This window comes from Pseudonaja textilis, chromosome 8, assembly GCF_049901715.1.
Source record: "Pseudonaja textilis isolate UNSWEBS1 chromosome 8, rPseTex1.2, whole genome shotgun sequence".
NCBI classification, from domain to species: Eukaryota; Metazoa; Chordata; class Lepidosauria; order Squamata; family Elapidae; genus Pseudonaja; species Pseudonaja textilis.
The window spans coordinates 2,508,166-2,532,767 of NC_141997.1; the positions used below are offsets into that span (position 1 = coordinate 2,508,166).

At 38.1% G+C, this 24,602-nt stretch overlaps 1 protein-coding gene across 1 annotated transcript in view; it reads right to left on the reverse strand.

The window, feature by feature from the left end:
• Positions 1–24,602, reverse strand: part of IL1RAPL1 (interleukin 1 receptor accessory protein like 1) — a 1,645,997-nt gene that overhangs the window by 64,264 nt on the left and 1,557,131 nt on the right. The window contains exons 7-8 of the mRNA XM_087938178.1: positions 7,974–8,106; positions 4,895–5,040 (exon numbers count right to left, since the gene is read on the reverse strand). Of these exons, the coding sequence (XP_087794304.1) occupies positions 4,895–5,040; positions 7,974–8,106 (279 nt within the window). The remainder of the gene's footprint in view (positions 1–4,894; positions 5,041–7,973; positions 8,107–24,602) is intronic.

Sequence of the window (24,602 nt, forward strand, 5' to 3'; positions counted from 1 at the left end):
CAAAGGGAAAAGGAAAACCCTGATGCCTTTTGGGTCTGCCTGTCAGAAGCAGCTACTGCATATGCCCACCTAGACCTTAGCTGCCTGAAGGACCAAAGGATTTTAGCTTCAGCCTTCATGGATCAGTCCACCTTAGATATTAAAGAACATTTCCACCGCTTCATCTCTAACTGGCCAACCTTAGACATAGCAGAGTTGCGCAGGATTGCTAACTTTGTCTATGATCAAAGAGACAAATTGAAAGAGGAAGAGAAAGATAGAAAGACATGAATAGAAAGACTGGAAGACTTAAAAAAATGTTTGCTGTAATGAAACATGATGCCAGACAAATGCCAGGTAAAACCCCCTATAATTCAAAGAAATGCTAGCATTGCGATAAAGCAGGATGGTCGCAAGGCAAATGTCAGCATTGTTATAGGTGCAGACAGGAAGGTCATTTTAGCAGGCAATGTAGGCAACACCCCTCCTGCAACCGGTATCACCCACCACCTAGGAACATGAGGCCAGCCAATAATCCAGTCCATTACACTGAGCAACAAAGTTTCAGTCACCAGGCACCACCCAGCGCTCCCTTTCCTCCAATAAATAATAGCAATAGACATCAATGGGAGCAAAGGAGAGAACAAGATTTACCCCCTTCTTGACTAGAACATGACAATGAAAGCACTGAATTCATGGCTACCTTTAACAGGCTGGCTATCCCCCTAGAAAATGGCCCAGAAGGGGAACCCATTGTCACCATTCTTATAGGAGGAAAGAAATACAATTGCTTAGTTGATACTGGAGCCACCTCCTCATTACTGAACCACCATATAAAGCTTCAGTGGCTGAAGGGGCTCGGGATAGCATAATGGGAGGGGGGGGGAATAATCCCTGTAGAATTTACCCACAATGTACCAGTAGAACTAGGACCTTTCACAGTAGACCATGCACTTACTATTTGCCCCCAGTCCCTACTGTCTCTACTAGGAACGGATCTCCTATGTAAAATGGGAGCTACCATAATATGTGGCAAACAGGGGCTGCAATTGGAAATCCCAGGAAAAGGCACACACAAGACAATCATGCTGATAATCAGCAACACAGGGCTTCATGAAGATTTAAAAAGCCTGCCATCCTCCTTATGGGGCTGGGATGCATCAGAAGTGGGGCTACTTAAAGGAGCCATGGAGAGAGCAAACAAAGAGGTGAAGACCCTACTGGGCAAACTCTGTCAGGAGACACACCTCTCCTGGCCACAAGTGCTCCCAATTGCCCCCTTTTATTTCAGAACCAGACCAAGACAAGATACAGGTATTTCCCCCCTTTGAGATCCTTTTTGGTCACCCCCCCCCCATACCCTACTAGGATCCTAATTCTCAGCCTAAATCCTCATTCCCTTTGCTTAGATAGGGGGGGATAGGGTTCTCTCTTCTCATCTTACAGCCCTGCAAAAGAGACTACAGACCCTCTGGACCCAGAGTGCGCTGACACAGACCTTACCCCTGGAAGAAGCCCTGTATCCATATGAGCCAGGAGATTGGGTGTGGATCAAGTTCTTCACCAGAACCTCCTCTCTACAACCAGATGGAAAGGACCCTACCAAGTTTTACTGACTACACACAACGCCATAAAGGTTTGCAGAACGAGACTCTTGGCTACATTGCAAAGCCAGCAGTCATAGACATGCAAAGCCAGCAGTCATAGACCATAGCCAAACTCCACCACAATCAATCCCACCCATCAAACTCAAGAAAGATCGGGACACAGATCAATGGACGCTTGCAGCATTCTTCAACACTGTTGAACCACACCACTATGAGGAACCAAGTGCAAATGTTGCATTACACAAAACTGGACTCCCGGGTGCTGAGTTATAAACTATTGTTTTTTTAATTTTTTGTCCCACCTTCTCCATTTTTTTCCTTTTATAAAAAACATTTTTTCATCGTATTTTTTTAACAAAAAGGACTTTAACTATACCTTACTCATAATTTTTTGATACTTGACCTTTTACATTTTTTTTACATTGCTATTAAAAAAAAAAAAGGAGGAGGGGGGGAGGAAGGGAAGAAAAGGAATCAAGCAACGGGGAACATGAAATGCAATATATTCTATGTATTATTATTATTTTCTGTAATAATTGTAACATTTGTAACACAAGCAACTGCGTTCCTGGAACCAAAGCTTATCCCAGAGAAAGGAAAACATATGGGAATGTTTAGCAAGAGAAATACTCAACACCACTAACGTTTGCTTAGCAGGAGGGAAATCATAATGTCACTGGGTGCAGCACACCTAGGGTCACAGAATGCACCAGTCTTAGCAACACAGAACTAAAATGCAACTATACAGAGACCATATCATTTTCATATAGTTACCTGAAGCTCCCACCAGGATGGTTTTTCCTTTGTGGCTTAAAAGCCTACTCATACCTTCCTGCAAATGCCACAAATGGCCCCTGCACCTTGGGAAGGTTAACTATTCTTATGCCATCCATACAGAGACAACACAGGAGAGCCTTCCAAACCCTAGACTCAGACTGTGATTCCAAAGTCTTCCTTCCCACAAAAACAGAATACATCTCATTGGCAATATCCTTGGTAGAGGTACCTGGATTGGCAGTGCGAAATTCTAAAAATTTGAATAGACTAGCATGTACCCTGGCAAAAAAAGCTTGAATTTGACCTCCCATGCCCTGGATGCCCTTAACAGAGAACTGAGGGAGGTCAGAGAAGCCACCTTGGAGAATTGGGCAGCAATAGGCTTCCTTCTCTTGAAGCATAACTATGACTGCGAAAAATTCCAAGGGATGTGTTGCCTCAATCTGGACGAAACCTCAGAACTCGTAGGGAGGGACATCCACCACCTGAAAGAGCTATCTCAGAATATTGGTCAGGAGCAATCATTCCTGGACTTTTCATGGCTCTTCTCATGGATGCCAGATTTCCATTGGCTCAAAATCCTTATAACAACCACAGCCACCATTTGTGACTTTGGAGCCCTCATGTGTTGCCCCTGTCGATGCATACCACCCTGCCTTAGCTGCCTAAAGGCCTGTATCCCCTCTCAGAAGAGAAAACTAAAGGGGGAGACAGGCAGCTATGATAATGAACCAGATTGATCACAAATACCAAGTATACCCAGACATTCAATCAGAGACCACCCTCTTAAAAAAAAAAAAGAAGGATTGTAGAAAGGGAACTTCATGAGGACAATGGTGACACCCAAGCAGGAAAAGCCCAAAGGGAACATCAGGCCAGCCATAAAACAAACTTGCATAGGAAAAGAGATTTAATAAAAGGTATTGAAAGAAGCCCCCTAGACAAAAGCCAAGTAATTAAGAAAGCTAGGGAAACAAGAAAAAGAAATCCCTTACAAACAACAGGTCATGCCAAATCAGCAAAACAAATAGACAAAAGACACGAAATAAATTCCATAGCAGACAGGAGATTGCCACCAAACAAATATAAGAAAACATTAGGATGAAACTGATAATCCAATCAAACCACCCCGCAGAGCTTACCCTCTGGCGGAAATGAAGACAACCCCCTGACAGGATTTAAAACATTAAGAAATACAAACACAAGCACTCACACACAAAAGGAGAAAAGGTATAAAAATCAGGAGTTTATTATACAAAGATGGCTAGCCCCAGGAACGCAGACTTCTTGCTATCTCTTGCCTTCCTGAAAAATAAAAGGAACCCGCTTCCAAGCAGTTGTCTGTGTCCTTGCACCAGAGCCCTCCCAGCAGGAAAATCGAATCCTCAAAGGAAAGGCATTTTCCAGCCTTTCAACACCTCTTTCCTTCTTTTGCTTTTCTTGCTTTCTTCCCATCTTCCCTTCTTTGTCTTTCCTTGTTTTCTTTCTCCTTTCCTGTCCAATCTTGAATTCTTAAATGTAAAAGGGGAAACATTTCTCCTTTTGTTTTGTTTTGTTTTTAATTTGTTTTGCTAACCCGCTGTCAGTGAAAATGGAACTCGGAAGTGGGCCACCTGTAGCCCTGCTTTCAACTGTGACAGCCTCCTGTAGCTTTCTGCCAGCAAAAATGGAGCTCAGGGGTGGGGGGAGAATGCATTAGTCCCAAAATATTTGAAGCCCATGACCAAATATCTAATTAATAATTTCAAAGCAATATATGATTTTCGATTACTTGTAGAAACTAATATATAATTACAATCTAACATGCACTTTTTTCAGTTAATAGGAATTACTAAATTGCTAAAAGTCTAATATCCTAATAATTAAAAACTAACACCTAATAATTTTTTACATATTAAAGATGGAAGATCAAGCAAAAAATACCATTAAGAAATATTGCTATGGTTTTAAAGCTAGCAACTTTGCAGAACATTCATAGTGACACCAAAAATTATTAGATGAGTGTTACTGTTGGTGTAGGTTAAATTACAGCCATAAGTTTTGGCAAAGGAATAAAACAAATAAAGCAAAACAAAAAAGCTATTTAAATTCTAATCCCAGTAAATAGCAAGTTTTAAATATAATTAGAACAGAGATAAGCATAACATTTTTTGTCAAGTTATAATCTAAAAGCACAAAAAGTTTTACCCATGGTTGTTTGTGCCACTTGCAAAATACATTTAACACTACTAGATTTATTTAATTTTTACTTTTTTGTATTGTTTAAAATTCTAATAGTAATAACTTCCTACCAGAAAATACTTATTAATTAATTTTCTACTTGTTACATGCGTTTCCTGTATAAACATTATTAAAAAGTTACTGAACTGTATTTCTTCAACAGACAGCCACATTTAACGATTGGTTTATTAGTTATTTAAAATGCCATCCTAAAGTAAGTAAAAATTAATTTATACTTTCAGGAACCCAACTTTATATACATAGAATATAAACAATAGTTAATAAATAAATAAATATGTGCATATATTCACCCCTCTTAAGTAGAATAACTGTAGCATATCTGCGGCCATATCCATTTTCAACATAGCAGGAGTAATTTCCAAGATCTCCTTCTTCCACTGAATCAAGAATTAATGAAATGGAAACTTCTTGTTCTCCAAGATGTTCTTTAAGGACTCTAATAAAAATAAAAATATGTTGTTGAAATTGTTGAAAAATAATGTTTTTGGAAGGAATGGAAGGAATCTTAATATGATCTTTACTAAAAAAAAAAAAAAGAAGTAGGGTTGATATAATTTAACCACTAGTTTACTTTACTATCAATATATATTTGTACACATTTGTAGATGCTAATGAGATCTGCAAGTACATTGATGTTTATAAACATTGTTTTTGACTTTTTGTTAAAATATCAGCAGTTGTTCTTGTTCCATAACTATCTTTGAAAACCCCTTTTAAGATAAAAAAATAAAACCAAATAGTTTTGTGAAAATGATTATTTAAATACTAAATAACTTTACTATATAGTTTTTGCAATTAAGGTGAAATATATTCTATTTTTCAAAAATAAAATTTATTTCTAGATTATTCCATTTTAAAGCTTAAGTAACAGATGTTAACATTCACAGAAGATGAATGCATTTCTTTGAGTAATTTAGGAGTAATAATTCATTAGAATTTCAGTATTATATATAATTATTTATTGCCATAATACTTGTTTGTTTCAAAACAACACATATCCACAGATATAAACACCAAAAGCAATTACCATTATTTCCAAAGATTAAGGAACATCCCAATGAATATCACAGAAGGATTTTGTATAAGTAATCAATTTCTAATATATACAGTTTCAATGTGTGTGTGTGTGTGTGTGTGTGTGTGTGTGTGTGTGTGTGTACATATACATATATAGAGGGGTGGGGTTCTACCGGTTCTATCTGGTTCTCTAGAACCCCCTGTTAATTTTCTAAGCAGTTTGGAACCTGTAGTTAGAAGCAATCTCCGTTTGTTTTTTTCCACCCTTATTACATTCTTGGCAGACAGCCTAGACTTCCTGTCTCTGGAGCTTGTGAGGCTTGGCTTTCTTAAAGGGGAAGGATTGTTTTAAGATTTTTACGCTGCTGTTGGGAGGAAATACTTCCCTGGACAATCAGCACTTTGAAGAAATAAATGAATAATGAAGCAAAGCTTTTAATGACAGGGAACCAAGATGAGTGACATTCAGCAAGTCTTCTTGGCTAGCTAGAAGGATTGACATTCAAACATGAGTTTACATACATACTCTTTGAGTTTTGGTCTAAAACTGGTTTTTGGTGAAGGTTAATTCTGTGCTTGGTGAAGTTTAATCTTGTGTTTATTGATGGGGTAATTTTCCTTATTCAGCTTCAACAAGCAACAACTACTGTTGTGATTTAATTATTTGTATGGTGTTTGAATTTTTTCTTGCCTCACGGTTTCTTTTTCTATTTAGGGAGGGGGTCTTCCTTCATTGCTTTAATACTATCTGGCACTGTCCTTTTGGGGTCAACTTCCCAAGGCAAGTTGCAAGCTTGGCACTGATTTTTTTACTGCCTTTCGGGGGGCCATGTAACCTTTCCTTAAATCTGGCTGATTTCCTTAGGATACCTTGTGAGACCAGCTGGTATTTTTAAGTGGTGCAAATGGATCTAAGGATTGCTTTTCTTGGGTGTGCTTTATCTGGAGAGCTTAAATGACCTCTCTGCTAAAGGGTTTCACTTTATGAGCAAGAGTTGGCTGCTTGATAGTTATCACTGCATTTTAACTATTTTAATTCCTCAAGGTGCTCTGACACCCTGCCTGATTTGTAACTTTGGCTTGCAGGTATTTTTAATCTAATGATTGGTATTTAGGGCAGCTTTTTGCAAGCAAAGAAGCTTTTTGTATTTTTGTACAGGTAATCCTTGACTTACAACAGTTCATTTAGTGACCATTCAAAGTTACAATGGCACTGAAAAAAGTGACTTATGACCATTTTTCACACTTATGACCATTGCAGCATCCCCACTGTCATGAGAGGCCAGGCGAGGAGAAGTGCCCCTTGACATGAATGATGTCGAGTTGGCCATGACCACCAGTCACATGACCACCAAGCCACACCCACCAACTAAGCCACACCCACAGAACTAGTTGTTAAAAAACTGAATCCCACCCCTGCATATATATATATATATATTGAAATCACATAATTTTTGGTTAGTATTTTATCATGTAAATTTCTAGGCATTTTTATAGTTGCTAAAACTTCATTCTTGCTTTAACAGTAGACTAAAACTATGCCATGCCCTTGTTGGAGTCTGAATCTGAGGAGGAAGACAAACAGCTGACAGGGAGTGGGAGTGTGGTTCTGTTGGCTGTGGAGGAAACTGGGGAAGGGCAAAGTCTAGCTGGGCAGAGCAAGGGAGAGGAAGTTCAAAGAAAGACCCAGGCCCACCCCCTCTTCATCCTAGGGAATGCAGGAAGGAGCAGAGAAGAGAGCAACATGTGTTGTGTGGCTTACCTGGGAGGAAAGGGCACTGATTCCCTTCATTAGCCACAGCTGTGAAGAGAGTTTAAAAGAGATACATTCTGAGTGCGGCAGGTGCTGGGAGCAAATTTGAGTTTATGTTGTGTTGACTTTGGTTATCTGTATTCCTGGCATCTTCCCAACCATTATTGCCATGCCCTTATGTCTGGAATTGCCGGACATTTACCTCATTTTGCCTTGATTGGCCTTATAGTTACAGTTTTTGTTGACCACATTTTGGACTTGATTCTCTGCAGCCAAAGGCTGTTTCTGGGAGAGTTTTTCTCCAGTCAAAAGGTAACTAGGACATTGGGGGCAAAGTTGGAGCTAATAAAATACTGATTATCTGACTGTGTTGTCTTTGTGCCATGCCCTGGGTGATCATAAACTAGCAGTTTTAGAATAATTGCATATATATATAAAACATCAATTTTCTATGCCATTCTCAATAATTGTCCTGCAAAAGAACAAGGCTCAGATTATTTTGTGCATTTTAATAAGGTTGATTCTTCTTTTAAATTTTATTTTATTCATTTCAGAAAACTAGATATTAGTCTTGACAAAACATATGTATTTTTTTTTACCTAATATCACTCTCCCAAACCCGACTTTCATCCAAATCCTCAATAAACTTTTCGCCTTTCATCCAATACATTAAAGGACTGGCTTCTCCACTGTATCCAAAGAATGCTCGGCAAGTTAGGTTAGCAGAATGGCCTAGAGAAAAGCATTAATAAAGAAAATACATTAGACCCAAACTGGCAAAACTAATTTATTTCTGGACTGACAATAAAGTAATGCTTTATCATATAAATCTTACATTACATAAAAGTTAACTTTAGGATTCTTAAGTATTAGAAACATTTTTGGCCAAATTATGAGCATAATACATGCTCAGTAGAAGAAAGTTAGTGTGGAGGGAGGAAGGGAAGAAAGGAGAAAACTTTGGGCTCATTCCAAACATAAAATTAATAAATATCTAAATGAATGTTATAGAACAATTTTACATAATAAATACCACTTCTCTTGCATATATTTAATGTATTTGAAGATACACATTATAAAATAAATCAGATATGAAAGTTTTTAAGCATTAGTCCCAAAATACAGCCTATGACCAAATGTCTAATTAATAATTTCAAAGCAATATATCATTTTTAAAAATAATGTATTAAGCCTATTTTTTCTACTGAATACATATATGCACACTTGAAGCAACTAAAATAGAATTCAGTATTTTATTGACAAATATTCAAAAACAAATGATTTTGTTTCCTTTAAAGAGAAACCATTTATATGTTGTCAGACAGCTCCACAGTCCACAGAATTTTTTAAAATCAAGAAATTTTTAGTCAGTTGAGCTCAAGTAATAATGCATTGCTGAAACTCAATATTTTATTACTAGTAAGCAAAAACACTTGTTATGGCGTGTGGCTAGATAATCCAAGGCCTGCAAGTATAGTTAACTGCAAGTATAGTTCAGCAACATATGAAATGCCACACATTGACCACTTCTGCCCTAGATTAGTGCATTTCCTGATATGTTATTGTATAGTCCTCTTCATTTGCTTTATTTGCTTGCTGCCATCTGAATGTCAGATTTTATGGGAAGAATTCAGGAAGTGAGTTCCTCATTTTGCTACATTCAACTTCATCCCAGAGAACTGCGAGATCCACTTCTCAGATAAACAAAGTAGCATGATACTGTGCAGCTAAAAATGTTACTAGAACTCTTATTAGAATCAGAAACAGTTGAATAAATACAAAGCATGCACAATCACATGTTCAAGTGTGCACAACTCATACATACTTAGAGAGTTCACACCATATATTAAAACTTCAGTAATGAGAAAAGAAAATACACATGAATGGAAAACACCATTAAATATCACATTCTAGCAATCACTATGTGGTGCATAGCCATTGTCCAACTGTGGGAAGGCTCAGATAGTGATCATAAGCAGTCAACTATAGAGCTGAGTGCTTCTCTTGACACTTCAAAGATAAAATATAGAGACAGTATAGAAATTGTTAAGGAAAATCTACACACCATTACAAAAATTAAAATTAGATATAATTTGCTTACAAGAAATGCATATTAAAAAACAGCACATTAAATTATTGGAATGTCTGAAAATTGGGAAATTATATTTCTCATTAGCACAACAAAAGAAAAGAGGGGTAGCTTTATATGTTAAGAAAACAATAAATTCTAAACTGGTAAATATAGATAAAGAAGGAAGAATTCTGATGGTGGAGGTAGAGATAAACCAAAGACGGATGCTCTTGATAGCAATATATGCACCACATAATAAACCAGAAGAATGCTATTAAAAACTCCATAAGAAGATAATGGATATGGAATATGAAAATATCTGTATGGTAGGAGATTTTAATGCAATTGTAGATACAAAACTGGACTATAGAAATAGCAAATCAGGGAAAAAAGTAAGGAACTTGTATCCAGGATATATGGAGACAAACAAATCCAGGGAAAAATCATAGGCATAAATCATGGTCCAGAACTTACATGATATGGATGTCACTGGAATTGAGAAAAAATGTGCAGGAGATAAAGATTGAAACCAATATATGGGTTGACCATAACCCAATAAAAATTAGTTTGAAAGGGCAAAAGAAAAGGCCAAGGTGGGCATTGAATCAATCAATACTAAAAGATAAAGAATTCATACAAATAACAGTCAAAGAAATGGAATTCATCTTCAAGGAGAATAAAAAAGAAGAGACTTCATTACAAAATCTGTAGGACACAGCCAAAACATATGTTAGGGGATTAACTATAACCTATATAGCAACAAAAAGCAGAAAAAAAGATAACAGCAAAAGATACTGAAAGGTGAAAACTTGAGTTAGAACTACAAAAAGATCCGCAAAAAGGAAAATTAAAAAACCAAATTGAAATAACAAAACATATTAATGGAAACAGAAGAATTGGCACAACAAATTAAAAGAGCAAAACAAAACTTTTTTGAAAATGTCAGTAAATCAGGAAGGTGGCTAGCATACAAGCTGAAAAAGGAGAAAGAAAAGAAATGGATAAATAAATTACAAGATGAGAGGGGAAACTTACAACACCAAAATGAGATTAAAAAGAAAATAATTCAGCAGTTCTATGGGAAATTATATGATCAAGAAAAACATTTGGAGGAAAAGATAAAGCAATAACAAGAAAAAGCTAAATTACCAAAAATGTCTGAAAATATAAAAGCAATGCTACATGAAAGAATAACAATAAAGACAACAGAATAATAAAACACCAGGACCAGATGGATTACCTGCAGAAGTTTATACAAACTTACAGGACTCATTAACTTTGTCAATGTTAGAGGTTTACAGTGAAGTTCTGTTAAAAGCTAAGATACCAAGTTTGTGGATAGAAGCAAATATAACATAAAGCCTGAAAGAAGACTCAGACTTAATAAGATAAAGAATTACAGGCCTATATCACTACTAAATGTAGACTACAAGATATTTGCATCAATAATAGCAGAAAGATTAAAAAGATTCTTGAACAAATTTATCCACTCAGACCAAAATGGATTCCTACCTAAAAGACAAATTAAGAATAACATAAGATTTATTCTAGATATGTTGGAATATTTTAGGTGCACAGAAAGCATTCGATAATGCAAATTGGTGATTTATGTTGCAACAACTAGAGTGTATGGACTGTGGCGAGAAGTTTATAAAGATGATTAAGACAATATACTGCAAACAGTTGGCAAAAGTGATAGTGAATGGGGACTTGATGGCAAATTTTAATATAAAAAAAGCACAAGACAAGGATGTCCGCTGTCCCATTACTATTCATATTGACACTGAAAGTGTTAAATAGAAACATTAGACAGCATCCAGAAATAAAAGGTTTGGAAATTAAAAAAAGAAAAATACAAACTAAAGCATTTGCAGATGACTTGGTATTCGTATTAGAAGAACGACTAGAAACTGGCTCTAGATTAATGGGAAAAATAGAGGAATATGGAGGTGGCAGGTCTGAGAATAAATAAATAAAAAACAAAAATGCTAGTTAAGAATCTTACAGATAAACAGAAAATTGAATTGACAAAGAAAACAAACCTTCAGGTAGTTAAAAAAGTAAAATACTTGGGAATTTACTTAACAGCTAGATGTGTAACAATCAAAGGTTAATACAACAAATAAAAGTGGATTTGGAGAAATGAAAAAAATCTACAGTTATCAATGGTAGAAAGAATAGCAACTATAAACATGAATATACTGCTGAAGTTATTGTATTTGTTTCAAACAATTCCTATAAAGCTAAAGAAAAAGGTATTTCGATGAATTAAATGCAATAATTCTGAAATTCATGTGGCAAGAGAAAAGAGCAAGAATAAGACTGAAAATGTTGCAAGAATCCAAAAACAATGGGGGCTTTGGTCTGCAGGATTGAGAACTTTACTATTAGGCCTCAGCACTAACCTGGGTGAAAGAACAGATGAACCTTAGAAATAGAAGAGAGTTACTGTTGGAGGGACATGATCTTCAATTGGGATGGCATGCTTTTCTGTGGTTTGATAAAAATACATAGATACTTTCAAAGACATTATGTAAGGAATGCTCTACTCCTAATATGGGAAAAGTTAAAGCAAAAAACTACATGAAAATACCAGTCTGGCTTTCTACAATGGAAGCACTGAGACATCAAAATGTGATAAATTTGGGGAAAAAATATAACATATAAAGATATTTTAAATGAGAAAGTGGAACTTAAAACTAAACAGGAATTGCAAAATCAAGGAGTAGACCTTGGAAGGTGGCCACACCTGCAAATACAATAAAGATATGAAAAAGATGTAAACATATATGGTTTCTATAAAGAGCCAACAATACTTGATCAGATACTATTAGATGTGGATGAAAAGCTAATAAAGAAAATATATAGTTATTTATTAAGTCTTAAAATGGAAGATGAACAAGTGAAAGAAACAATGATAGCATGGGCAAAAAACTTTGGATATACTATAGAATTACCATGTTTCCCAAAAAATATGACTGGGTCTTATTTTCTTTTGACCCCCCCACCCCAAAATGGCAAGGGCTTCTTTTTGGGTGGGTCTAATTATTGCCTCACCTCATGGTGGTGGCACTGACAGCCCCGCCCAGCAGGAGCCTGCTGCTGGCCTACTTCTGTGGCTGCTTACCACAGCTTGCTCGTGATTTAATTAGGGCTAATTCTGGGGTTAAGGCTTAATTTTACCGCATGTGTTCAAAACGTGATAGGGCTTCTTTTTAGAGTGGATCATAGTTTTGGGAAAACATGGTAGATAAATGGCAAAAACTTTGGGATAGAAATTATAATTTGACAATGGCAACTACATATAAGAAAAACCTGTATAAAATGTTTTACAGGTGGCATTTGGCTAGCAAGGATGTTTAAAAACATTCCAAATGCTGAAAATGTAACCAGATACCGGGATTGTATTATCATATGTGGTGGACCTGCTCGAAGGAAAAAAAATTGGATGAAAATACATATATAGTTAGAAAAAATGATAAAGCAACATATAAATCTAAAGCCAGAAATATTTTTGTTAGGTATTCTGCCAGAAAAATATAATAAAGGGAATGTATATTTAATACTACATGTTTTGATGGCAGCAAAAATTGTATTTGCACAACGTTGGGAAAATGAGGAAACTCCTTCAGATGAAAATATAATTTAAAAAATATTAGAGTGTGCAGAGATGATAGGTTAACATTAAAGATTAAGGATAAAGAAGACAGTATTCTTAACTTGGGATTTGTTTTACCAATGGTTAGATAATAAAAGTAGAAATTAGAAGTAGGATTATTATTATTATTATTATTATTATTATTATTATTATTATTATTATTGTTGTTGTTGTTGTTGTTGTTGTTGTTGTCCCAGACAATACACTATTTATTGAATATTTATGTATGTTAAAGAAAAATGTATAAATAGTTTTTTTTTAAAGAAATTATTATTTATTATAGTTGCATTTGTGAAAATGATGAGATAAATGCTAAGAATATTTGATGGTTGGCTATAATAATAGAACAGAAATAGTCAGGAAAGGTTTGCAAAAAGTATTGCCAATCAAACATACAGATAAGAATTTACAATTTTCAGATGAGCCAACTTCATACTGCGTACCATTTTAAAAAAACATTTATGCAAGAGGACATGACATTCTTTGGGTCCAGAGCTAGCGTCAAGTTGTGTCTCCGACTCATAAACACCATGAAAGATTGTGAATCTCCAAACTAGAACATGCATTCATAAATACTCATATTCATATAGCCATAAATAAAATTCCCTTCTATAAATACCTTACAACAATATTAAAAGCAGAAGAAAAGCCCAGAACAATCCATTTAAGTACTCTGTTCCTTGTTTACTGAAGTAAGCGTGCTATTAAGGTAATAGCAATAAAAGTTACAACTCTAAGAATATAACTTGATGTAGATTCAAGTGCCCATTTGCCCTTTGCCTCTTGTCTGAAAAATAAAACTGTAGTACCGGATGAAAAAAATAAAGTACTGCCATATCCAATCTTTTCATTGTCTGTAGAAACCAATCCCCCAGAGAACTGCAAAATAGTGGAAATGTGGAAGGACCCAGAAAGGCATTTTGGACAATGAAACCATCTGTTAATTTAAAAGTAATCCACCTTCCTTTTTGCATGCTGTAGCTTCTCTAAAAATATCAAAAGAAATACTAGTAGACTGCATATAGTACGATCTGTATTTTTGCATTCCAATTTCAGCTATACTTAGACAACAAACTACAGACCCTTTGGAGTATATATTCATGTTACAAGTTCTTTTTAAATATCCTTGGAATGTGAAAGGAACTTTAAAGCCTAAACTTGTTTTAAAGTTATGATTGTTCTCCATAAACCTTATGAATTCCTTCCATCTCCCACCTTTAATAAGTTTTAAACACACAACTCAATGTTTATGAGACTAGTTACTTCTATTCTTCCTAATGACTTTGTTAGTGAATTACTACTTATGGGAGAAAGGTAAAAGGAACTCTTGTTTCATTTCTTACTTCCTGAAATTAGCATGTTCATTGGATAAGTAATTTACACTAAAGCAAATGTCATACTAGGAATTACTCACACATCAAAATAATACTTTATAAAACAGGCAGAGTAACATTTTTCAAAGATTTTTTAAAATTCTAAAGGGGGAGAAATGAAGGCTTTTCTTGGTGTTGGTTTGATTTTGGACCATATATTTTAGAATGAGAATAAACATTCCCTGTACTGTCAGAATTCAAATATGAAAATGCCAAAGAAATGGGGCGTTGGTACTTACCTGACATGCCCTTTCTCTGTGAGCTGTGATTGGGAGATGTTTCTGTCACTCATCTGATAGGCTGGGCTTTAATTGTGAGGACTCCCTCCTCCTCCATGGGACTCCTCCCTCCATGGGACTCCTCCCTCCCAGTTTTGGTGAAGTCAAAGTGATGAAAACCTTTCTTCTCCTTCACCCTTTCTAATGCTTGGCCAGAATAGCATCCCACCAGACAAATAAGGGTGGGGATGGATGCTCTTTACAGCTCACAGAGAAAGGGCATGTCAGGTAAGTACCAACGCCCCTTCTCCAGATGAGCTGTTCATAGCATCCATTGATTTGGAAATACCAAAGCTTGGCGTGTCCTATGGGAGGGCTTCCGTCTGGTTCAGATTCCTCTCTTGGTCCCTATGGACCCTTTGTAACACTCTCCTGCCAAAACCAGCCTCCGCAGAGGCAAAGACATCAATCTTATAGTGTCTAATAAAAGGTGACATTGAGGCCCATATTGCTGCCTTGTAAATGTCTCTATTGGCACTTGTGGCCCATGCCGCCAATGTCGCAGCACTCCTGTTTGAATAAACAGCAATGCCCCTGGGTAAAGGAAGAGACTGTGTCTCATAGGACTTGGTAATTGTGCTTTCAGCCACCTACTGATTGTTGAGGAAGAAACCTTGCACCCAATGGTGGGTGGTTGAAAGGAAACAAAGAGAGCCTCTGTTTTTCTAAAACTCACCGTGTGGTTTAAATATATGCAGAAAGCTCGCCTTACATCTAGTCTGTGCCATTGGCCTACCAGAGTCTGTGTCAGCCTTGGACAAATGTTAGGAAGTAACAGTTCCTGTGGTCTGTGGAAAACCGAATTTATCTATGGGGTGAACGTTGGATCTGGACTAAGGACCATTCTGTCTGTATGAAAAATACAGAGCTCCTCTCTAACTTACAAGGTGGCTGGTTCTGAGATTCATCTGGCCGATGTTATTGCAACCAAGAAAACCACCTTGTACATTAGAAAATGGAGATTCATGGTCTTCAGGGGCTCAAAAAGAGTTTTTGTGAGTGCAGTAAGGACCTTGTTGAAGTCCCTCGTAGGATATCGATACACTACAGGAGGCTGTAAGTTTGTAGCCCCGCGCAAGAAGCTGCGTATGGGCGATGAGAAATGGACCGCAAGCCTCTCCAGGTGATGACCGATGCTATGGGCTCCCCTTTGGCCTGTTTATATGAAGATGATAATAACAAGATGTCATCTAAGTAACACTGCAGTCTAACAGGTGTTCCCCTGAGATGGGTGGCCAGAGTTGCCAGAACCTTCGTAAAGGTCCTCAGGCATATGATAACCCGAAGGGCAGGGCAACGTATTCAAAATGTTGATTATTATAACAAAATCTAAGAAATTTGCTATGTGAGGGTCTAATTGGAATGTGGATATAGGCCTCATTAAGTCAATAGAGGTTAGAAAGTCACCCTTTCTTATGCTCAGAAGGATGGACTGCAGTGTACTCATCTTAAGCCTCCTATAAACTAGGGAATGATTAAGTCGTTTTAAATCTAAAATTGCCCTCCATTCTCCCTCTTTTTTAGGACTAGAAAAAATAGCGAATAAAAGCCTTGCCCTTGCTGATCCAGTGCCACAGGTCCAGGTTGCTTAGATCTCCAATAAATGATTAATAGCTGTCTCCATCAGGCTCCTTTTAACAGGATCCCTGGAGAGAGGGCATGCCATGAAAAAGTTCTGGGGAGTGGATTGAAATTCTATAGCCAGGCTGAATCCTCTGGTATCTCTAACCCAGGAATCAGTGGTAGAGGAATCCCATCTGTCTGTGAAAGGCCTTAGCCTTCCACCAATAGGGGCACAGTCATGAGACCTATTTTGTGTGTCGGACACCTCTGTTTCCTGTCCCTTGAAAGGTTCTTTTGGTCTGCCCTTCCCTTCAGTATCTATCTCCAAGATTGGAACTATCTGACTGTTGGTTATTCTTTTATCCAGATGCTCTCTGAAATCTGGAGAGAAATGTCCCTGGTAGAGGGTACGAAGGAACCCCTCCAAAACGTCTGGGAAGGTCTATTTTCTGATCTACGAAAAAGAGAGGGAAGGCTCTTTTTCTTGCTTCTTGTCTCTATCAGAGGTGGGTCAAGGGCAGTGCCAAACAATTTATCTCCTGATATTGGGGAGGAAGCAAGCTTCCATTTGTGTTTGATATCTGCTTGCCAATGTCTGAGCCATAGCAATCGATGAACTTTTAACCTGAGATGCCACGGCTCGAGCAAATAATTTGACAGAATTGAATGTAGCGTCCACAGAGAATTCTGCATCCGCTATTAGCTTGGTGATGTCCTTATGCGCCCTGATATTGGAATTTGGGACGATCTCCCTCAGAGGCTGGAGTCATCTGAGAGACAATCTAATGAAAAAGGATGCGGCAGTTGCAACTCTTATGGCCCACACATCTTTTGATGTGCCCTACATAGAGACAACTTGGCCCTTTTTATCTTCTGGCTTGAGAGCCTCCTCTGCTTCAGTTGGAATTGGAGGATGCCAATGCCACCACTGGTTCATCTACTACTGTGGTATTGAGAAATTTAGAGAAATCAGAAGCTAAATTAAAAACTTTCTATCATATCCTGTAAGAGGGGCATATGCCACTGAAGAGGCCCCTTGTTTCTGGACAAGGTCCGAGAACATCTGTGGGACAGATATGACTTCCTCTTCCATTATTGGTTGGGAGAAGATCAAATTGTCTGATTCCCCTTGCAGTAAAGATTGTTGGGCCAAGGGGGATGGAATATCAAGGAGGGCAGTAGTTTTTACCTTGAACAACAGAGATCTGAAAGGTTGAGGGAGAAACAGAGCCATAAAGGTCAGTTGGTCTGGCTTAATGCCTTCAACGTCTGACATGCCCCTTTTTAGGGGATCCACCTCTGACAGGTTTTGGTCACTGCCATGAGTAGACCCTTCCTCAACCTTTTCCATCTGGTCCTCTAGTTCTCCCTCATCCTGAACCTCGTGTGAATGTGTATTTTGGATTATATAACACTCCTCTGAAGGAGGTACCTGCTGGTAATGAAGGCCCGTTCTGCATAGTGACTGAATCAAGTGAGAATCAAAGTCAGAGTATGGAGGCTGCTTAGCCATCAACGTCTGCTGTACCTTGGCTGCGATGCCCCATCAAATCGCCATCTCCATCCAGGCCTTCATTTTGTCAGAGATATCCTCTGGGAGGAGGTATCCTGGTGTAGTCCCTCAGCTGTCTGGCTGGCTGGTAGTGATGCTGAAGGCATGGGTTGAACCAGTCCACCTCAGGCTCTCCTGGATGGCATTGAGAGGTGGCAAGGTGTCTGGAACTGGGACCAGCTTGGCTGGGGAAGAGGACTGAGACTTCTGTTCAACCTCCCTCATGCATTTTTTTTAATATGCTTATCTAACACCTTTTGGCATCTCTTGGCATCCTTTTCTGCAGCCTTAGAGGTCTCCCTAGGATGTTTTGACAAATTTGTGATGGGTTATTTTTGCTTGCCCTCTGACCTAAAGCCCACGAAGCAATATATATGTGTGTGTGTATCTATCTGTCTATCTATCTATCTATCTATCTATCTATCTATCTATCTATCTATCTATCTATCTTTGGGGTTTCTAAGGATGGCTGCTATTTTTCTGTCTGTTTGGAAGGCAGTCTTGATGTGATGCCTGTGTAGTATCTTACTGATTTTGTCTGTAATACCTCTTATGTAGGGCAGGACAGCTGTTCCATAGGTCTGTTCATCTTCTAGGTCTCCATTATGTCTCAGTGTGTTTTTGTGGATCAAGCCGGTGATTTTGCTTTTGTGGAAGCCGTTGGCTGTCAGTACTTTAGTCAGGGTGCATAGTTCAGTCTTTATGTGTGTCTTGTCTGCCAGGCGTTTGGTTCTAGCAATTAATGTTTTGGCCACAGAGTTTATCTGTGCTGGGTGGTGGTGGGATTGGGCATTGAGGCAGCGGTTGGTGTGTGTTTTCTTCTGGTATATGGTGTGTCCTAGTGTGCCGTCTGTTTTTTTGTAGATTAGTACATCTAGGAATGGTAGTTGTTTGTTTGTTTCCGTTTCCATGGTGAACTTGATTTTGGGGTGTGTGCTGTTTAGGTGTGTTAGGAAATTGTTTAGGTTTTCTTGTCCATGGGGCCAAATCACGAATGTGTCATCGATGTATCTTAACCATAGTTTGGGTTTGTGGGTGGCATTAGCCAGGGCTCTGGATTCGAATTCTTCCATGAACAGGTTTTCAATGACTGGTGACAGTGGTGATCCCAAAGATAAAATTGACCTGGAAAACCAAGGCATATATGAAGTCCCCTGTGCATCATGCACGGCCACATACATTGAACAGACCAATAGAAGAATAAGTACAGCCTGGATGAACACAAAAATGCAGTCAAAAAGCTGGAACACACTTCCTCACTAGTCCAACACATGAAAGCCACAGGTCATAGCATCAACTTAAATGGCACCCAAACCCTAGCCACTATAGAAAACCCCAGCCACAGAATTATCAGAGAAGCCACAGAGATTGAAAAAAGACCTGAAAGCATGAATAGAAGAGATGATTCCACCAGACTGTCAATTATTTGGAAGACTGCACTCACAAACAAAAAAATCTCCACACCACTAGCCAGGCAAACATGTAGGCACTAACAGATCCCCCTGATACCTCCAGCTCAAACACACCCCAACCAGGCACCCAGATGAAACCTAGCTTCCTAACAAATGATAGCCTCCAATGCAGGAACACAATGTTGCCAGCCAATCAAGACACAAAAAAGCCACAAAACAGACAGAAGATATTAGAAACACCAATCTAGCAGAACACAGCTAACTCCAAGACCAATAAACACAGACCAAGACTCCCAACCAATCAGGATGAAGAAAAAACCATTCTGGCACAGCAGTAGGCTAGCCCCAAATTTAAAACTGAAACAACTGTAAAAGTTTGACTCACAGAGGAACACAATACAGAAGCCTGATGATGGCAGATGAGATTCTGCCGAAATGTTGCTGCAACTTTAAAAGCACAACTATAATGACGTGGGAAAATACCCGAACAAAGCTGAATACCATACATGTAAGTACCCGTGAAAACTTAAGATATATATATATATATATATATATATATATATATATATATATATATATACACATACACACACATACATACACACACACACACACACACACACACACATACATACATACATACATTCTGTAGTAGCCTGATGATGGCAGATGAGATTCTGCTGAAACGTCGCTACAACTTTAAAAGTACAACTACTATGATGTGGGAAAATACCCGAGCAAAGCCGAATGCCATACGTGTAAGTACCGCGAAAACTTATATATATATTTTTTTTTCTGAGGTTCTCATGGTATTTGTATGTGGATCTTTGGTTGTTCGGGTTTTCTCAGCGTAGATTGAGTATCTAGGCAGCGTTTCGATGAAGTCTCATTCATCATCTTCAGGCTTCTGTCTCCGGCTCTGTGAGCCGGAGACAGAAGCCTGAAGATGATGAATGAGACTTCATCGAAACGTTGCCTAGATACTTCGAATCTTACGCGGAGAAAACCCGAACAACCATATATATATATATATATATATATATATATATATATATATATATATATATATATATATATATATATATATATATGTGTGTGTGTGTGTGTGTGTATGTGTGTATGCAATATTTATGGACTGTTGGCTAGTCCAGGGGCCTGCTCTAAACAGAGGCAGGGAATCCTCTTGATATTTATCCCCCCACTTTTTTTGGTAAATTCAATTTATTATTATTATTATTATTATTATTATTATTATTATTGTTGTTGTTATTATTATTATTATTATTATTATTATTATTATTATTATGTTTTTATTGATAATATTTTAATTATAATCTGCTACTAAACATAAAATTATTGTGCTGTTACCAAACTTATAATTAGATGGCTGAATATTGGAATCAAATTGTGAAGCCAACAGACAACACCTTTCAGGGCCTGCACAATTGAGTGATCCTGCAGTCACTGGCCCTCAACAGCTTCCTGCACAGGTGGACACAGGACTTGGAGCTTGCTGTTCCTGTGCTGCTATTTTCTGTGAGGCTGCCACTTAAAAGGAAACCCAATATCCAACCTCAGAAAGAAGTCAGCAATCAGCGTAAATGTCCCCTGGACCCTCACGGAGAGAACCTTGCGAGGGTAAATGGCCTCTCAACAGATAATGCAATGGAATTCTTATAAACAAAATGATGCTGGCATTGTTTTAGGTGTCAAGATGTAGCAGCAACTGTCACCTTTTATTGTGAGCCAATGAGAAGCTAACTAGAAAAAAATGAGGCAATCTAATGAGAATTTGAGAATTTGAGCAGGAGAACTCTGAGTTGTTCAGCTCCACCTGATCAATATGCCGTTGCTCCTTCTGTAAACCCTGCGAGGGTATATCTGGAACTACAGAAATCTCCTGTTGGAGAGATACCTGAGGGTAAAGATGTTCTGTCCTGCTTAGTGACCGGACTGATAGGGAATCCCAATTGGAAGGAGTGATCTGTTGCTGGCCAGAACAGTCTGCTGCACCCCCAGAGCGATACCTTGGCATATGTTAATTCCATCCACGCTCTCATCTTTGTGGAGATCTCTTCTGGTAAGTCATCATCTTGACAGAGTCCGGCCACAGTTGGAGTAAATGTAGCCTCAGGGGACCTTTGTGCCACTGGTACTGATCTAGATGGGCTACCTTGAACTTGTGCAACTGCACTGCATCTGGATGACACAGACAGATCAAGGGGTGGTTGCAGAGGGGGACTTGGAGCCTAAATGGGCCTGGTGGGTGATGAAGTTTGAGAATTTTCTTCAGCCTCCCGCATGTACTTCTTCATGTGCTTTTCTAGTGCCTTCTGGCGCCTGTTGGTGTTTTTTTCTGCTGCTTTGGAGATACCCTTAGAATGCTTCAATTTGTTTTGAGAATTTGACATGGCTCTTGAGGTTGTGGCTCTGGAGCTACTGCCGCTTGCCATTGTGACCGCTTATTAGTTTTTACTGTCAATGAGGCTGAGACATTGGGTGGTTGGCATGCCCAGGGGCTTGCACCAGGAATGGACAATGCTCTCCCAGTTTTGTATAATCTTATGTAGGAATATTCTTCTTCTTCTTCTTCTTCTTCTTCTTCTTCTTCTTCTTCTTCTTCTTCTTCTTCTTCTTCTTCTTCTTCTTCTTCTTCTTCTTCTTCTTCTTCTTCTTCTTCTTCTTCTTCTTCTTCTTCTTCATCATCATAATAATTCCAAATTAGCCAAATTTTGGAACACCTCACAGGCCTAGAAAGGAGGAATTGTTGAAATAAGTTGTAGGTCTGCAACAGCTTCCTGCACGGGCAGACACAGGCCTTGGTGTTCACTGTTGTGCTGCTGCTTAATTCTGTGAGGACAAAGCCAACAGTTTCCTCCTTAATGAGTAAAGGTCCAAAATAGAATAATTATATCAGGGTGATTTCCCCTGGGTTCCAAGAGGGAGGCCCCTGCTTGGGGGAAGGGAAGCTTCTCTCAGTTGAAGAAATAAGATGCAGATCACAACCACATGGTTAGTGAGTCTGTAATGGTGCCGGCCATTATATCTTTTGGCACAAAATGAGTAAAGTTGGCTCAGCAGCAATTCCACGCTTTGTGGGGAGCTGATGCTGCAGAATTCCCCCTGAATAAAAAGGTGCAGTGGGGCAGACGGGCGCTGATGCCCCTACTCCAGACAGTGTTCCCAGGGGGGAGAGAGAAGCCTTGGACCCTTTTAAAATGGAGCCGCACCCATCAAACGCAGTTGGTGGCAATCGCAGCGGCTCGGCTTGAAAAGATCGCAATGGCATGGGCTAAGAAATGTGGGTTGTTAGCCAAATGGCTGATGTGTTATTGCCTCCGATCACCCTGTGGGCAAGGAGATCACTCCCCAATGCTACAGAGAGCTCCCCCGGGTTGATGTTATATGCCGTAGGGAGCTGCTTGGCTCATTGATACAAAGAGCCTTAAAGAATTTTTTAGAGCTTAAAAGCAAACCTTTTTGTTTTCTCTTTTTGAAGTCTTTGCTATTCCGGCCAAGGGAAAGGAGAAAAAGCTGCCTATATCCATGAAGGCTAAGCAAAAACTGGGGATGCTAGGGAGGAGTCCCATGGAGGAGGAGGAGCATCCTCACAATTAAAGCCCAGCCTATCAGACGAGCGACAGAAGCATCTCTCAATCAATGGATGCTCTGAACAGCTCATCTGGAGAACTGAAGTAATTTGTTTTGGATGGTTAACCACAAGAAGACATTTATTACACAGAAATAAAAATGGAAGTGAAGTAGTTTCTTGAAGAACTCAAGAAAATCCAAAAGGGAGGTCTGAGCCCTAAATCATAGGTTACTATTTTCAAGCATGTTCTGCTTTCCTAGAGAGACATGAATGTCAAAGAGTAAAATTTCTCAGAAATATCTTTTTTTCTTCCTCTGTCACTGAACACCAGCCCCAGATTAATTTTTCCTTGAATTACTTCTCCCTTTCCATTCCTCATTCCCCATTCATTTATTTAAAATGAATAAATTAATAGAATGAATAAATGGTGTACAGTGTGCATCTGTCTTTAAAGACAACAATAAACAAGATCACCAGAAGAAGCAACAAACCTATTGTAATTATCAACAGGAGCCTTGTATGTTTTGTTCATAACCTGTTATCTTCTAAATCTATGGATGGATCTAAGATTAAATGCGTAGATTGCATAGTTTTGCAAATCTTTATTTCTCTTTCTTAACATCATGAAGATTCTAGTCAGTGGTATGTTAACTGTATTACTGTACCAGGTAGGCAGGCAAATTCAATATCCCAAGTGTTCCTTCTAATTTTATCCCTTTATAATTCTGTACCCTATAATTATAAATGTACTCACACAAAACTGAGGTACTTAGATTTGTCAGATTCTTTTCTATGTGTAGTTACTATAGGAAGTAAGCTTAGTACTAATTGAATAGATAGTGCTTTTGTGTGAGTACGACTAATCTGCAAAATTTGCAAATATGATCAATTCAATTTAGAGTTGCAGATAATTCATGTTATATTATAAATAGATTAAAAAAACAATATTGGATTTGATAAGGAGATAAAACAGTAAGAAAAGAAGCTTTAAAACAGTAAGAAAAGAAGCTGTTACTATAAACTGCTAAACCTGCCCAATAATTTTAACTGTTACCTTGTGATAGTAGAGGTGAAGATAAGTCCTCTGGTTTATTTTCCATTGCAATTCTTATTCACACTTTATTAAAGTCAGCTTTGTCATTCATTTTTATTCAAACAAACCTTCAAGAAGGGAATATTGAACTCAACAGAAATATAGAAACCAGAAGAAAAAAACAGCATGACTGCAGAATAGTAACAATAGTTACATATTAGAATAGTAACAGGAGGGTTCAATTACCCTGACATCAATTGGAATACTAATTCTGCACCAAGTGAGAAATCAAATAAGTTCCTAAATAAGTTCCAATAAGTTCCTAATAAGTAGCCTAGCTGACAACATTGTTGTCAAAAAGGTAGAGGGGGAAACTAGAGGGATAACCATACTGGACTTAATTCTTCAAAACAGAGAAGAAGTGATAGAAGGAGTTGAAACTGCAGAAACGTTGGGTGAGAGTGACTATGTCATACTAGAATTCAACATAATGCAAACACAAGCAATAGAACACAATGATACCAGAGTCCTAGACTTTAGAAGAGCTGATTTTAACAACCCCAGAGAGAACTTGAGAAAGATTCCTTGGATGAAAAGGGGAAAGCAACTCAAGAATCCTGGGAAACTCTGACAAATATGATCATACAAGCCCAGTCCAGCACAATATCACTGAGAAAGAAAAACAAAAAATCCAAG